We start from the raw sequence: 18,161 nt of genomic DNA, 5'->3' as shown, positions 1-18,161 counted from the left end.
AGGGAGATGGAAACAGAGAGGAACAGAGATAGAAGAGGGCAGCTGCGCTGGGCAAAATGTCAAGGAGTGGATTTGAGAGCGTTTACATAAGGCCTCTGTTGTGCTGCTCTCTGGAGTGCAACATGCTGAGTCTGGTATTCACGCCTGCTTCAGGTGTTGGCTTCCCGCTTCACATGGAGCTCTGGATTTAGAGCTGCATCCAGTTGTTAGTGGACGAGGCTCAATAGTCATATTTAGCATGCTTCTCAGGCAACTGATGTATTCTTGTCCTCTGCTGGGCCTCCCACAGAGCCCTGTCCACCTGATTTGTAGATCTGACAGAACTTTTCAGAAACTAGAGCAGTCTAAGAGAATACCGGGGGAAATACAGTGGCGGAATGTAACTAAGTACATTTACTCAATTACTGTACTTAAGTACGGATTTGAGGTACTTCATGCCACTTTCTACTTCTACTCCTCTACATTTCAGAAATATTTTATATTTTACTTTTTATTCCACTACATTCATCTGACAGCTTTAGTTACTTTACACATTAAGATTTCTGCACACAAAACACATGTAGTTTATAACTTTATATAAGTTTATTATACATGAAACTAGCCAACAATATAACGGCCTACAAGTCCAGCTGAAATGATTAGACCATTGAACACACAACTGTTTGGATCCTTTACACTTTCTAAAATGGGAGGATTTTTCTGCATTGAGTACTTTTACTTTTATACTTTAAGTACATTTTCCTGATGATACCTACATACTTTTACTCAAGTAACATTTTCAATGCAGGACTTTTACTTGTAAAGTGTGGTATTAGTACTTTTACTTAAGTAAAAGATCTGAATATTTCTTTCACAACTGGGGACATGTAATAAGGTTTTAGGCATCACATGTGAGTCCCACCTGCTTTGGTTTGTGGTGACATTTACCGTCATTACCGTATAAACAAAATATTTAGCTGAATCATTGGTAATATATATATATATATATATATATATATATATATATATATACACACACACACACATATAAAATAAATACCAAAATCGTATGTATCGTGTTTTTTTGCGATGATTTCTCAAATTGATTAAAAAACACGCGATACATACGATTTTTGATATTTATTTTTACTTTTTTCAACAAATTAAAGTTTTGAATGAATTCCATGATCTGATTCCATCTTTTGTTTACATCAAATCATTGTCTCACATCAGCCTCAATAGAGCAAATGTCAAAATCATTAGTTTTTTTAAATATAAGAATAACGGTGTCCGCAGGGTTTTAAAAAGTATTAAAAGGTAGTAAATCAAATTAATAAAAATTAAGGCAATTAAAAGGTATTAATCGCCATTTTACGAGGTATTCATTTTTTGAATAATTCTTTTGCAAACTATGAGTTGTCCATTTGTTTTATTATGTCTATTGAAGTTGATCTTGTAAAGTTTGTGTGATATTAAATCCTATCCCGCACCTATCTTAGCCTGACAAGCCAGACCCACATCAAGATGTTAGGTCTGGGAACTCACAATTGGATAAACGGTTGTCTTTCAAATTCCCTCTGCACGCAATAGGATAGCGCTATCTGGTCTGTGAAGGAGGACACGCCTGGCGGCGAGGCAGCACCAGCCGCTGTCATCTTAGCCTGCTGAGCTCCTGCTGAACTCCGACACACAGTCGGACAAAATTTGCAATTAGCCGTCAATTTTCGTAAAACGGCACATATTTGACCTCTACATAGCTGATTTCTCGCATAAAAAAGTCTCAGAAGTGAATTTAGTAATTAATTAGCAGACAAACAATGTATACAATTTCTAAGATCTGCGTGACCTAGATTCAGAAGACTAAGCTGACCTCAGGTCAGTGGCGTAGCCTATGTAAATTTTGGGGCGTGACAAAGACTAGAGACTAGAGCCAAATAAGGTAGGAGTTGAGGAGTTGACGTCAACTTTTAGCTTTGTTGAGATTCACCCGTTTTCAGCAGCAGTGGAATTTTGAGGTTCTATGTATGTCCTATTTGCTGTCGTTTTTCAACTATGACAAGGTAAAATCGGTTTTGCATTCTATCACCCCTTTAACAGCTCTGACAGCTAGGCTACCTAGACAAACATGGGCAAATGAAAATTTTCCGATAAATAGCTAGAGGACCTGGCGTTTAAAGATTGGCTCAGGCCTGTACAGGGAAAGATCGGCAGGCTTACTGTTCGGTTTCTTAAAAAAACATAAGTTGGATGGCGGTTAACACTCTTTGGTTGCTTATGCAATGTACCAGCCATAAATCTGGAATACGCGGAGAACAGTTATCAATCTCCAGTGGGAGTGTAGCTTATGTCAGTGCAGCCTGATTCCCAGCGGCAGCATTTGATTACAGACCATTCGACGAGGAGGTCATAAAAAACTGAGCACAGTGTAATCAGATTTTATCTCTGTACGTGCTGCGACTAACTAACAGGGATCAGCAGGATTTGTGTGAAGTCTTTGGCACCTTCATTTGATAAAAGACCAACAGAAATTGTCCAATACGCAGTGGAAGTGTTCCCTTCACGAGTTAGAAAACAGAGACATGTCATATACTGTAGCTGCCCCCTCCCTCTGGAACTCTCTCCCCAAACACCACCATTCTGTCCATGTTCAAATTAATGTCAAAACTCACCTTTGTAGAGCTGCTTTTAATGTTTGATAATGCGTGTAATTTAGTGTGTACATTTTCGAAGTATGTGTCTTTGAGTGTTAAAAAAAAAGCGGTATATAACTAAAATGCATCATTATTATCATTTATCTACCTATATATTTAGGACTGAAAGAGTCCTATTCTCCCACTGCTCCCTTTACAGAACAAACGCGGCATCGATTTTCTGTAACGGACAAAATTCTCTGAATTCCTCTCCGTCGCTGGAGGAGCCGGCGTAACCCGGAGCGACAGAAATAGCTTTTCACGCGTTTGGTGTGGGAAAAGTGAATTGGGTCATTTTTTTCCGTTCTGCGGTGCGGTATGAAGACCTGATTAGATTAGCTTTGATTAGATTTGCTGTCTGAACAAGGCCTCCCGGGGGGCTGGTTGGTGCTCTGAGGCCTCCTTAGAGAGAAGACGTGGTGGTGGAGGGGCGCTGGACTCATTCTCTTAATAATGTGCTAAATTAACCATCCCAGCTCCACTCTGCCTGGAGCCACATGTTTTATTCATGTCAATAGACTAACAGGTGTGACGTGACAGGTGTTGCTGCTGCTTCCCCCCCAAAAAAAAAAATCACAACTCCAGAAAAGTTGTTAATTGGGTCTCAGGATTATTTTTACCATATACTGTACAATTCCCTGCTGCTGTGAATTTTCAATTAAAGGAACATTCCTTTTCCATTTTAGTCCGCCTTAAGGTGTAAAACTCTGGTTTAATGCACCTAATATTTGTGATGCTGAGCACACATTGTGGTGTTTTTGTCTCCGTACTGTAGATACTTGTACAATCAAGCATTGTGTTAATGCTGGAACTTCTTGCTGTTAAACGTTGAGTGTCTGCAGGTGATGTTATTTTGTTTAGAGATTCAAGTACTGCTTTGATACAGTGCGTAAAATAAATAAATATTTATATTTAATGGGTATACTACTAACCCTGTAGGGATATGATATGGTTTCTGTCATTGTTGTATGGCCTGGTGCAGGTTAAATTCTTTCTAAAACATGAACAAATACAGACAGAGAATGAATGCCACAGACCTTTCTTTTATTATCAAAATTTTTCTTTTTTTTTTTTTCAGGGCTAAATTAACAGATATCATCGGATCGGTGCATTGATTCGCATACTGACCGATATCAGCATTTTAGGCAGTATCGGAGGTATTTTCCATGCTGGGATTGGTACTGGAACAACTTTACTTTACTAAACCAAACATGTTTTTCCCATGAGAGGAGCCACTAAACACCTGTAACAGCTTTGAAATAGTAATATTGGCAGAATCACTGCATTTTATTTATCAATGATACAGATTTGTACACATACAAATGTTGAACTGATCAATGAAATAATCATTAGATAGAGATTTTTTTTATTTTTATTTTAGGCCTTTATTTGATAGGACAGCTTAGACATGAAAGGGGAGAGAGAGGGGGAATGACATGCAGCCAAGGTTCGCAGGTCGGAATTGAACCGACGTTTAATCTGCCACATCAGTCTGTGCATCAAGTCCAGTAGTTGGGGAAAAATCATGGGGAAAAGATTAGTTTGCCACTTCATGAACACCACACCCAATGTAGCGGCCAACGGTGGTACTATTAGCAGACACTACACTCCAAAGTCAAATTCACAAAGAGTTTTTCACCGGGTTAATCAAGAAAGGAAAAGAAAGTGACTCAGAAGTGTTGTAGTACTGAAGAATAAATCTTACTAGCATGTATGGAAAACCAAATTAACAGAGCATCTCCAGGCTGTACAGTATATTCTCTGTAGAGCTGTGTGTTGCTGGCGGCTGTCCCTGCCACACCAAAGCCGTAATTTATTCATTGAACAGGTGAAGGCGGCGAGGAGTGGGCTGCTTTCTCCTCGCCTAATGAAAACTCAAATCCCTCCGACTCCTGTAAATTGGTTAGGAGGTGTCAAGTGTCTCCCAACACGTCCCCACCCACCCCTCCCTCCCACCGACCCCCCCGCCCATATCACACACACACACACACACACACACAGAGTGGACTCATAAGGACGTCTCACTGCAGACAGTAGGGACGGGACACTTTGATCCTCCAGCTCCTGTCCTTCAAGGACACACAAGCCTTTACTTCACTTTAGACACACACACACACACACACACACACACACTCAGATATGTACACACACAAACACACATACATACATACACACACACACACACACACACACACACACACACACACACACACACACGGTGGTGTCAGGCTGCTGTGAGGCCGTGGGACAGCTCCATCTGTCTGGGAGCCAGTGGCTGTGACATTTAAAATGGATTACTAAGGGAAAGATTGATTATGATAATGTCCACTTATTTTCACTCATTCCAGAGTTATGGCTGCTCATAAATCACTGCTGTGTCCTGTGGAGCAGATGGAGAGGAGCCTCAGTCGGGTCTGAGCTCATGGCTTTTTGGGTTATTAGTGATTGGAACTAATCTGAGTGTAGTTTTGGGATTCTGTTCTACACCTGACATGGACTCTGATCTGTCAGGTAGTAAGGAGTTGCCCTTAAACTTCTCAGTTGATATGTCCTCATGTCCCGCTGTGCACAGAGAACCTGCTTACAGCCTGCTGAAGAGTTTGATCAGTTGCTGTTAGGTCAGTAAGTGTCAGAGGGAAACAGAGACCTCTTCTTTTAGTCCCCTCTTTGGGACCAAAGGATAATTCAATTCAGTTTTTTCTTAGTCAAATCTCAGGACACTTTACAGTCACTTTACTTTTACACTTTGGTGCGACAGCGGCAAGGAAAAATGTTGAACAATTATGTTTTCACAACAGTTGCATAAATATAAAATTTAGCATTTTGATGCCTTGATTTATTAGTTCTTTTAGTTTCCCTGTGTAGTTTGGACGTTGAGCCACACATACACACAGCAGATCTGTTTCACTCCAATGAGGTCTTAGATAAGGTTTGTGTGCTGCTTACTGGGGAAAACTTAAAGCCAGCAAAACACAGTATGGGTGCAATCATTGTATGCATATGGCTCCACCACCTGTGATAGTCTTGCATTGCCAGACCTACTGTATCTCCACAGCGCTGTGTCAGTGCTGGAGTATGGTCTGGCTACATTGCTTAACATTCAGGAGAAAGAAACCCCCTCTGGCTTGTTTTGATTTCTTTAAAACCAATCACGGTCAGTTTGGGCGGTGCTAAGCTCCGGATGCAGCGACATGCTTGAAAAAAATTTAACTTTTTCCATAACCGGTGAGCAAACATGTAAGAATGCCCCTGTTAGACAGCAAATGCCGTAAACATATTCTCTGTAAATTTTTACAATCATTCACAGAAAGAACCAAGCAGGTCTGCCTCGTTGCACCATTCAAATGTGCTTCAAAACATTTTCATTTTGCTAGCTCGGAGGTGGTTGTTGTTGTTTCCCGCAGCAAAGGATAGTAAAAGAGGAGGGACAGAGCCTGACATCATGCCTTATTCCACCACTGTACATCCACACTATACCAGTGACACGGGTTGGGTATCGTTTGGATTTTTACAATTCCGATGCCGAACCGGTACTTTTAAAACAATTCCGATTCCTAAACCGATTCTTGAAAAACTGAAAAATGACATGACCTTTATAGAGTTTTTTCTTAATTGAAAATTATTTCAATTTAACAATATATTAACATTTTAAAGTACTTAAATATATAATAAGTAAACCTAAGTCACCTAACACACAACTACCATAATTTAACAATAAACAACAGTTACACTATTTACAAGTTAACAAGAGTTGGTATGCTAACTAAACCAGCTTCAAACTTTAGCAGTTCTTTTGCAGAAAAATTACCATATTTGCCTTCTCTGGCAAGATACAACATCTCTCCTGACTTATGGCATGTCCTGCACAGGGGAAAACTCTCTCAAATGGTGTCGAAGAGGCCTGTACACACAGGTATGAGTTTGAAAGGGCAGACAATTTGGGGAGGCTGTCCCGCTTCTCCCACCACCAGGCTACAGGGTCTTGTCCTGAACGATAGACTAGCAGAGCAAGTGTAATATGTATTCTAGCGATCACGTGCAGTGAATGGTTAATATGCTTTTATGTCCGTTTTGGTGAGCCCAGAGGGAAAATATGGCATTTTAAAAGTAGCCTACATTTATGATAGCTAGCTAACGGTAGACTACAGAGAAAGTGTGATATTTTCACGTCCGTTTCGGAGCGTGTTCAAAAAGCCATCTATCAGCAGTGATTGTAGAGTGCATGATGTCGGAGAATAGTGTGGACACTCACTTCACAAGGGAAAAGGGAGAAAGAAAAAAAGAGTCTGCCGCCGTCGGAGGGAAAATATTTCAGTCGACACATTAAGTGGAACCGAAATGAGGAACCAAAATTTGTGTTCTAATCCGGTCCGAATACTACTGTTTGCGTAGGAACCGATTCCATAGTGGAACCGGTACCCAACCCTACCAGTGACAACAGTATATTCTTGACTTTGAAAATAACATTTAACTAAACAATCTTAACTCAAGATCCACTTACTACCATGAAAGGCTTTTTCTTTGCTATGTTCTGACATTTAATAGCTTTCACTGAAAGCTTTCAATTTTAAACAACTAAATTCGGCCTAATTTGAATAAACAGCTCCAAACTTGCGTTGTTGTGAACACACCCTAAAGCAACTACCAAATACTTGTAACAACATGGTCTCATATCTAACTCATGATTTTGTCTTTTCTGTGTCTCCAAACTATGAACTACCTAAATCTGAGTGCCATTAAATGACCTTTAAAGCACTCTACCTTTTAATGTTTCTGTCTTCTCTGTCTCTAATCTCTTCCTGCACCACTTTGTCGCCTCCCCTGTAATCTTCCCTGCAGCCTTCAGACACTCTGAGTCACACTTGGGTCATGGGAACTCACAGCTGCTCGTACGGCCCCATGCAGTTGACAGACAGCGAGCTCCATTTTGGTTTGTTTGCTGATGCCCGTGAAAAAAAGGGGAAAAAAATAGCCCTGCACCTGAAACAATCCCGAGTTTGAGTTTGTTGCTGTGGGATGGCGGAGTCTGTCTCCTCTGGGAAGTAGGGCATAGTGTGTAGGCATGCTGCACTTTTACACACAATATCCTCACAATACTGTATCACAGCACTAAATAGTGTACAATGATTAATTTAATGCTGATGTTCTTATACACAATACTCTGTAATCTTTCAGAATTACCCGCACAGAATTTAAAGGGTAACTTCGGGTTTTTTCAACCTGGACCCTATTTTCCAATGTTTTTGTGTCTAAGTGACTGATGGAAACAACAATCTTTGACACTGGTGCAGTATTAAGCAGGACCGCTGCTGTCGGGAGTCAGCGAAACAAGCTACAATATAAGTTAATAGGGCAATTGTGCAGCTTCTATTTATGTTTACAATAGTGCTTGGTCTGCCACTGACAGACTCAGATTGCCACTGACAGGCTCAGATTATTATTCTAAGTGTCTGACAACATTATGGAAAGGAGGTCGACCTTTCTGTTAAAGATCCTTTTTTTCAACTTAAAAACATCTGGGAAATTGCGTTTGCTTAAGCCACCAGAGTAAAGTATCTGAATACTTCTTCCACCACTGCAAGAAACCCTGAATGTTGTTGGTCCCAAGTGTCTTCCCCTGCCACTTGAAATCAAAAGGCACACCGAGTCCCTACCACATCCCTGTGGAGAAGGCAGGAAAAACGAAATTTCCCCCCATAGGAAATCAATGCATCAGCACACAAAGTGCCCTTGAGCAAATCATCAAATCCCTGCTAGTTCCAGGGGCGCTGTCTTCCCTGTGGAGCCGAGGAAAAGACAAACGCACGCCCTCTTGGATCGATCCGGTGGCACGGATCGAGATCCAGAAGTGATGAAGGAAAACTGGATTTAGTTTTTTTTGGCTGTGAAACGAAAAATTAAATGAATAAAATTCCAGTTTCCTGGTGAATGTTTTGTTCTCCCACAACACAGTGGCTGTACTCGTTAACTAGCCCCGGGCGGATGGGAGCTAATGAGTGACAGCAGTGTGGGAACAGGACTTATTTTCCCATCGTTGTTCACTCTCATGCAGAATATGTGTGTTTGAAAGTCATGACTCAAGACTGTGTGTGTGTCTGTTTATAAGGGACGGCAGCTCATATCTGAGTTTCTGTGTAAACTCCACATGTGCACGTCTATGTCTCGAAATGGGCATATCTGAGTTTCTGTGTGTGTGTGTGTGTGTGTGTGTGTGTGTGTGTGTGTATGTATTAGCATGCACTGTGATAACGTCTGCCCCCCTCCCTCTCTGTGTTTCAGCGAGCGTACACTGTGATAGTGGAGGCGTGGGACAGGGACAACGGCACATACAGCAATGGTAAGGATCACCCCTCTGCACTGTATTTAAACCCAGTTTGTTCTCCTCTCCATCCGGAATCATTCTGTCCTCTCATACTGCATTAACATGCTCTGAGTTTTTTTTTTTTTTTAAAACATATCATAACTCTTTTAAACGGTTATGTCAAGTTTTTTCAACCTGGACCATATTTTATCATGCATTGGTGTCCAAGTAACTAATGTGAACAATAATCTTTGAAATTTGTCCAGTATTGAGCGAGAACGCTGTAAACTGCAGCCGTGAACCGGGCTGCAATGTAACCCTATAGGACAAATGTGCATATCCTACAAAGATAGACCTTTTTGTTAAAGAGTAAGATCCTTTTTGTTTAACACGAAACAGCACCGGAATCACAATCGCCATACTCACCAGACTTCATTTAAATAAACATTATTTTTAGCGTGTATAGAGACAGCATATTTTCACATGTAAATGGGTGAATTAATGGTTTATTTCAACCAAACCAGAGTGGTGATTGTTGGAACAGTGGAAAGACGAACCAAGATGGCTTTTGAGAGTTTTATTTGATTCCTGTCGACTTTGAATGAAGTGTGTTTTACGATGATAAAATGACTAAATGATTAAATGGAGAACAGAAGCAAAAAGGATCTTACTCTTTAAGAAAAAGGTCCACCTCCTTTGGGATCCTTTCCATAATGGTCAGTAGCAAAAACAAATTAAAGGTGCGCAATTGCCCTATTAACTTACATTGCAGCTTGTTTCGCTGACTGCCAACTGCTTAATACTGGACCAATGTCAAAGATTGTTGTTCCCATCAGTCACTTAGTCCAGGTTGAAAGTTCCCCTTTAAATGTGTTAAGGCTTGCCTGGCAGGTTACTATGGCTTTGACTTCCAGATAGGCTGCTTGTAATCTCCATTTCACTCCATATCTGATTGTTCCCACTGCAAGAGACGATTGTTGTTGGTTTGCTGCTCTTTTCTGAATATTATGATAGGTCTAGTCTCACATTGCCAAACTTACCTCCACAGCACTGCGCAGGAGGGTCTGGCTAGATAGGAGAAAAACATTGATTGATTGATTGATTGATTGATTGATTGATTAGACTTTATTGTCCACCTTAGTGGAAATTTGTCTTTGACTTCTCCGACAGATATACATCAATGACACCAATTTAAAATTACATTAAAATACACACAGTTAACAGTACAACACTACTACCATCAACATGCAACAACAGAAATGGAAAACAATGCAGACGATTAGGTTAAGGTAGGTTTCGATCTACAACTAATACATTTAAAATTTTAAGTTGAGTTCATGTATGGCATTGGGAATAAAAGATCTCTTATAAATGTTCCAACTCGCCCTTGGAACCCTGAATCTATGGCCAGATGGAAGCAGCTCAAACTCTAAGTTTAGTGGGTGTAGAGTGTCTGCTGATAATCTGTCTGGCCTTCCTGAGTACTGCATTATCGAATACATCCCCAAGCTGCCTTTGTGACTTGCCAATCACCTTCCCTGCAGTATTAACAATTTTAGAAAGCTTGTTTTTATCTTTCACATTCAGGTTACCATACCAGGCAGTTATATTAAACTGTAAAATACTTTCTACTAGGCCCCTATATGCCATCTCAAGAATGTATTGACTGACCCCGAAACTCCTCAATTTTCTATTTAAAAACAACCGTTGGTTAGCTCTCTTAAAAACATGCTCTGGTTTATTGGCATTTCTTTAAACCAATCACAATTGTCTTGGGTGGCGCTAAGCACCGGACAGAGCAACAGTGCCTCTGCAAAATAGCCTCAAAGGTTGTTTTAGTTGTGCAACAGAAAACTCAGATTGGACAGGTAGTCTAGCTAGCTGTCTGGATTTACCCTGCAGAGATCTGAGGAGCAGTTAACCCTAGTCCTCAGAAATCCACCGGAGTTTAGAATGCCAACACAAACAAAGCCCAAGGTAACGGACATCCGGCTTAATTTCTGGCGGCACCGGCACAAACCCAGAAGTGCAACGTCGTCGATATAGACTATGATGGGTCTGGTTTATGTCCTGTAACAATGTCACATTGTCGATTCGGTAGCAAGGCCGAGCTAGCAAATGCTAAGTTTGGTTGGTTCGTTTGTGTCCAGCATACTGACACCTTTGCAGCTGCAGCTGAATACAGCCAAACAGCCAACCTAACTCATGATATGAAGAACCTGCATTCAGTTGACTAAAATCAAAGGAATGAGAGATGTGAATCATGTTTTGGGATTGTTGCTCTACAGGAGCACATCAAGTTCATATTGACGTCTTAGAAGATCAACAGCCATCCAAAAACCCAAACTTGTGAGGTGAGGCTTGGACTTTCCCTGTACAGAGATCTGACTTACGATTGACAGGTAGCTTATATCTCACCCTCGTCAGGATCACTCAGGCTTTTTTCGGCTCTCCTCTATATTAAGCCTGTGAGGGCATTGCATCGTTAAGCCATTAATTACAGACCCCCCACCCCTCTCTTTCCTCTGATGTCTGTCTCCTAATTAGCATCCCGACAGCTGTCCAGCTACTGCATGCCACTTCATTATCCTGAATCCCTGTGACAGACTGGCATCCAGACTGCCGTGCCTCGGCCTGGATGCCAGCTCTGGCACTGGGACACTTCTTCATGTCTCTGCTCGCTCGGCCACCTGTATATAGAGCTGTAACAATTTCAAAAGTTACTGCACAATGAATTGTCTCAGAAACGATTGCGATTAACAATATAATTGTCTCTTTCAGTCAAATTAAAAAAAATATATATTTTTATGTATTACTTTTTCAAGCAAGCAATTTTTTTTTTTTTATGAATCGCAGAATACATCTTTTGGTTATATTACTGTTATGTGACCCAGATAATGTTATAACACAGGTACACACAGGCATCTTTATTATCATAAAAACGTATTCTTTTCTCAAATTAACATAAAATTGACAGTAGAACATTTATTTTCATCAAGAAAAACAAAGCACCAAAGACACATGTAATTACAATTTGGCATATCTAAACAAAATCAATAATTACCATCAACAGTCATACCCTTTAGGACAGGGGTGACAAACATATGGCCCGCCCTGGATGACTTTGCAAAGTGTGAAAATGCAGAGAAGTACTTTAATCTCAGAGAATATCCGAGTTCTGTTTTCGTAAATTTACGACTTTAATCTTTGAAATTCAGATTTTTTTCTCGGACTATTACCCTCTCTCCCGGGGCCTTAACATTATTATTTTTTCTTACAATGGCCTTAGAACGCTGTCGTAGCAGAAGCAACTTGCGTTGCAACATCAAGCTGACAAGAAACTCTGTGGCAGATAAGTTTCTGATCTTTCTGGAGTAGTTTACTGGTCTGGCCCACTTGAGATCAAATTAGGGGTATGTGGCCCATGAACTGAAATGAGTTTGACCCCCTTGCTTTAGGACCTTAGCTAATGTTAGCAATTAATTGTGGTAAAACAAAGAAACGGCGATTCCATAAAAAATTGTGATTAGACAATGATTTAATAATTGTTACAGGCCTTCCTATAGATGTGGCGGCTGGAAAGAAGCTTTATTTATCCTCGTAGGGTCCGAGGCTGGGAGGCAGTGACAGGCAGGCGGGCGGGATGGGGAAGTGCTGACGTCTCGACCGCCGTGTTCCGTCTTGCACACTTGGCCTGAGTATTTTCCCATTGCGTGATCACAAATTTGATTCTGTCAGTGCAGCAGCCAAGTGTCCTGTCAAAGTGAAACATTACCTGTTCGCCACTTTGAGAAGTCATACTGGATGAGCTTAAAATATAAAAGTAATTCCATAATAAGCTCATTTTCTCCACGGCTGTTTGTCTGTGATGGCCAGGAGGATTTATTTCAGGAGACATTTGGGCGACATTAAGTGTTGTTATTTACTGCTCTGCGTATCTACTTTCACTCGTCTGTTCCTGCCTCAGTTTGGGATTTCCTACATTTTCGGGAATTACTTTCGACAAACGTCAGAAAGCAGGCATGAACCTGTTAGTTAGTGATACTGTAGCATAATTAGAGAGAGAGAGAGAGTTGTCATCTGTTATGGGCCAGGTGTGCACACGAATAAAAATCTAGCTATGTCCTGATCAAGTGTCCATTCACAGTGAGTGAGTTAATTTCTGGAACATTATTGGTGCCAATGCTGGGAAATAGTGGTATATATTAATGTGTGTCATGACGCTGACGGTATGTGTTGACAGATTGGCATGGAGTTAGTGCCAAGGGCTCGGAACAACAGAAATGTGCAATCATACAATAAAATGCCTCATACACACAAACTAGAAATTAATGCTGCAAAAATTCCAATGCACTCATACAATGTTGTTTGATTTATGTATTTATTAATATCGTATCACTTAACACAAAGAAACTTTCTCTGTGTTTAAGATGGAAAGTATGGTGGCCGACAGGGGCAAACGCACTGCAACTTAATGAAACAGACGCAAATAGACAAAACACAAGCAAATTAAGAAAACCTCTTCATTCATTTGACAACACATGCACAGCATTTAGCAAATACACGAATGCGCTGCAAATACAGAAACGATACAAAAAGAAAAGCACACAAACTCCGAAAACAAATGCAAAAAAACCCCCGCTGTATCCAGATTACATTTCATCCAAAGTGGACCCACAGTAAAATAAAGTTGGTAAAACCAAGTTTGACAGCTAGATAAATGGCAGCATTCTGAAAACATAGCCAGTATTTGTGTTGTACAGTACCGATGGAGAGAGCATCAGTATCTGCTGTGGCAGAAAGGTTTGGACAGGATTTTTACTGAAACGATTTGTCTTTTATTCAGTTTGTCAATTGGCAGAACATTCTTTTGATCACCATATTGACAATAAATGAAATGTTTAAGTCATTCATTAACAAAAAATATGCCAATCCTTCTCATGGTTCCACTTTCACGAATGTGATGATTTGCTGCTTCACTATTGATTATCTGAAATGTTGAAAATTGGTGAAAATAGCTCATCCCAATTTCCTAAACCCCAACTTTATCCTCACAGCATTCCAGGATGGGAGAAAAACATGCTCTGGTTTATTGGCATTTCTTTAAACCAATCACAATCGTCTTGGGCGGTGCTAAGCGCCGGACGGAGCAATGGTGCCTCTGCAAAATAGCCTCGGGAAGGAGCTTGTTTTGGGGGAACATATGTACATTCAAAAGTACATTCAGATTTGACAGATAGTCTAGCTAGCTGTCTGGATTTACCCTGCAGAGATCTGAGGAGCCGTTAACAATAGTCCTCATGAATCCACCAGAGTTTAGAATTCTAACGCAGAAGGTGACGGACATCCAGCATAAAACAGGACATCCGGCGGAATTTCCGATGGCAACAGGGCAATCCCAGAAGTGGAGTGTCGTGGATATAGACTAGGGTTAGGGTTAAGACATCACCTTATTTGACCAAGTCATAAAAAAGTTTCAGGTGCATCTGAAAATTGGTGATGAAAATTGAGAGTGCAATGGATTACAGTGAAAACAACATAAATTATGCTTTTTATATACAGATCCATTTAAAGATGCCTGATGGCCTCAGTACCAATCTGTGAGATTAGCTCAGGACATCCTAATGAGGAATATAGTCTGCCAAACAACAAAATGGGAGCATCATTCAATGATTATAATGACGATGGGATGAGGACATGGCGTGAGTTGTTCCTGCCCTGTGTACTGGAACAGGGCACAGGGCCTGTGCTGCTGCAGCCGTGTGTGAACAGGTCTGGGCTGCAGCTCGGAGAGGCCCTCAGGAGAAAAACAAGTCTTTGTGAAGGCTGTTTATGCTTCAGGAAGCCCCCGCCTGCTTCAAAACAAAACAGAAAGGGCCAGGAGCTGATATTGGCTCTGTGTCGGTGGATTATTGGCAGGCGTCGAGCTTCACTGGAGGGTAGAGATATATACTGTAGCCATACTGGCTATGTGTCAGGTATTGTGCTGATAGCAGTGGAACATCTGTACTGGAGAATCCCCCATCGGACTCCAGGGGTTAAAGGACAAGTCTGGTGATGTAGCCTGATACTGTAGCTGTGTCAGAAACCGTTCCCTCATTCACTTACTCACTATTCCCTAGATCAGGGCTTCTCAAAGTCCGGACTAAGGTCCGCATCCAGACCAAACGGCAAGTCAATCCGGACCCATCCCACATCTCGTGTCAAGAATACAACACGTTATGAACGTTTTCTATTTTAGAAATACATTATCTATTGATCAATAAATTGTTAGTGATGTTGCATATACACGAAAAAAAAAAGTTCAGAAAAAGCGATAAAAAAAGCGACAAAAAAATGACAAAAGCTTCCTTTTACTACATGAAGCTGAGAATACTGCTGTACATTTACTGCATGAAACTCGAAAAATAGGTACCACTGGGTATCGGTACCGAATTCCATGTAACAGTACCCAAATTGGTCCAAAAGTTGACCAGGAAAACGGAGTACTCAACTTGAATATATGACGCTTAAAAGTTAAAAGTGAGTCGATTAAATGTTATTTTGTTATAACCAATCATTCCGGACCTTTGAGTGATAAGTTTTAAAACCCCTGCCCTATATAGTGTTTATTAAATAGTGAACTATATAGGGAACGACCAAAGGAGATTTCGGACACTAAAACTAAAAGTATCGTTGCGTCAGTAGATCCGCCGGTTATTTCTGTGCCCAGCATCATGTAAACAAACTCAAACAAAAAGACATCTGATAGGTCCCTGAAACAAAGCGAGCCCTCAGGAGAATAGTAAAAGGTTGTATATTATATATGTTGCATGTTACATTTCCACTGTTTAAACTATATAGGGAATGAAATTAACCGCGGAGAATTCGAACACACTCTGGCTACGTTCAGACTGCAGGCAAAAGTGGCCCAAATCCGACTTCTGGTCAGACTTCTTCAGAAGTATTGTGAACACTCAAATCTAGCCCAGATCTGATTTCTTCAAATCATATTCAGGCCACTTCAATATGTGGTCCTGAATCAGACCCAGATCAGATTTTTTTCAATGCGGCCGCAGTGTGAACAACCAAGGCGGATTTGATGCGACTTTTACCTCAATAACCCTTGCTGCGCCCTCTCTCCCCGCGGGGAGGGGCGGGGCCCCCTGCTCCCGGTGCAGCTGTCAACCTGGGCGGACGGTTTCAAACACAGCTTGTATATCTGTATATCACACTACAGCACCAGACGTGGATTAATCCACTGCTGAATATAGTCCCCAACAAACGCACTATTTCCTGCTGTTTGAGTAATGTTTGATAAAACACTACAGTGTCCAGCTGTTTAAAAGAAAATCACTGAGCCTTGAAAAAAAGTGGGCTATTGTTACAGATTAACATTGTCAGTAGGAACCAGTGGGCTTGGGGATAAGAGCTACAGACAGAGTAGGGAATATAGTATTGTATCTCATATACGGATTTATGTCTCCTTACCATATAATAATCAAGATTGATGCAAGCAATGAAAATTCGGTCATTTGCATCTTTACTGAAGTGGGAGCGTGTGATGCCAAGCTGTATGCAGCAATAAAAAGAGTCATAACAGTTTGGCAATCACAGGATGGCATTTGAAAGCTGATTAAGTGCAATTTCTTGTGCCTTATAATTTGAACTCCACCCAGCTGAAGCACCAAGCAGGTTAAAACAAATCCACAGAGAGAAGAGAGGACTTATTGGACATTTCAGCCTCTTTTATCTATTATTTTAAGCATTTAATGACTGAAACAGTGATTGGTTTATTACAGTTGCAGGGTTTCCCCCAGTGTTTTGCAAACCTGGTGGCCCACCGGGCCTAAGTTGCCCCCCTCCAGGCCTAAGCCACTGGCAATTATTTTTTTAATGTATTTTTAAGACGTTTTTTAAACTACAGTTACAGAGGGGCGGCTCGGTTGGAAACTTACGTAGTCATATTTTGACATCTCCAGTTAGCTTTTAGCACTGACTTAGGCTACATTGCCACGTTTTGGTTTAAAAACGAATATCTTTTGCTACGTTTACACCTCACATTCACACTGCTCTGGCATTTCAAATTTGAAAACACTTCTGACCCATTTTGGTTTGGAATCTGCGGGGTTTTGTTGCAGTCTCAACGGCCGCAAACGGAGACCTTTGGCAACACCGATGCTGACGCCAATGTTTCGCCGCCTGATTGGGTCTCGTTCTCTGAGACTGAGCTACTAATGTTACCATGGCAACTACCAGCAACGGGTGGAGTATACATGCTGCCTCCTGTTTATGCCCAGTATACCAGAATGTTGATGAAATATGCGGTTTGGGTGTGTTAGTTTAAACAGAGATTAGTTCTTCTAATGGAGCTAAAAACACTTGTGTGCACGGAGATTGCTTTTGGCTCTAAACTCCCAAAATGTAGGGCCCTATGGAATCTGTCTTATAGCTTTTTTTTAAATTCTCAATTTTGCGATTCCGTCCATGATTCGGTTATAACAGAAACTAGTGGGCTCTACATTAATGTTGCCATCAGTCTATGACTGGCCCCAGCCAGGCCCTCGCCGGAAAAAGACCCTTACCACCGGGCTAAACAACTTTTCTGGGGGAAACCCTGAGTTGCCTTAAGAAAAAACAGAGCATGACGAACGGCTGTAAAAGTTTGTTGGTGCAGAGCTGAACCACCTGGAGGAAGACGCTTCATATAACAAAACAAGTGCTTGACAACCAGGTTACCATCGCTGAGTCACTGTTGATGTGCGAGGGACGTTCTGGCACTGTTCTCATTCCAGGTTTGCTTTTACAATCATTTTATCCAGGTATACATCCATTAATTATCTACACCCGAGATAAGTGATGGTTTGGATACTTTCACCTCCTCAGGCCTCTAACACTCCTTCGAGGAAACAACCTGAGAAGGAAAAGTCCCTTTTTTGATGTAGCTGCTCATAGCTTAATACTGCAAAAGCAAAAGCTGTCATCAGTGGGCCATAGGCTCAATCACCATTGTGTTCCCTCAGTCTATTATTGAAATGAAAATCTTCGAGATTATGACTTTGAGACATTTTATAGATTGTGTATCTATATCTCATGTGGTCCAGATGGGAACTAGAAGCACACACGTCAGTCTTTCTAAAAAAAACCACACATCAGATGTCAGTGGAAGGGAAATAGTTTAAGTGGCGCTGTGAACACAGCATTGACTCCAG

At 41.1% G+C, this 18,161-nt stretch overlaps 1 protein-coding gene and 1 long non-coding RNA gene across 3 annotated transcripts in view; both read left to right on the top strand.

Annotated features, from left to right (window-relative positions):
- Nucleotides 1-18,161, top strand: part of LOC116036818 — a 397,754-nt gene that overhangs the window by 116,774 nt on the left and 262,819 nt on the right. The window lies entirely within an intron of this gene.
- Nucleotides 1-18,161, top strand: part of LOC116036815 (protein jagged-2-like) — a 69,880-nt gene that overhangs the window by 12,069 nt on the left and 39,650 nt on the right. For both annotated transcript variants that reach the window (XM_035994508.1, XM_031280482.2), the window contains exon 3: nt 8,949-9,006. In XM_035994508.1, coding sequence (XP_035850401.1) covers nt 8,949-9,006 — 58 coding nt within the window. The remainder of the gene's footprint in view (nt 1-8,948; nt 9,007-18,161) is intronic.

Source organism: Sander lucioperca, chromosome 18 (genome assembly GCF_008315115.2).
Source record: "Sander lucioperca isolate FBNREF2018 chromosome 18, SLUC_FBN_1.2, whole genome shotgun sequence".
Classification (NCBI taxonomy): Eukaryota; Metazoa; Chordata; class Actinopteri; order Perciformes; family Percidae; genus Sander; species Sander lucioperca.
Note: the sequence above shows the minus strand (reverse complement) of the source record. Positions and strands in the feature narration are given on the sequence as shown.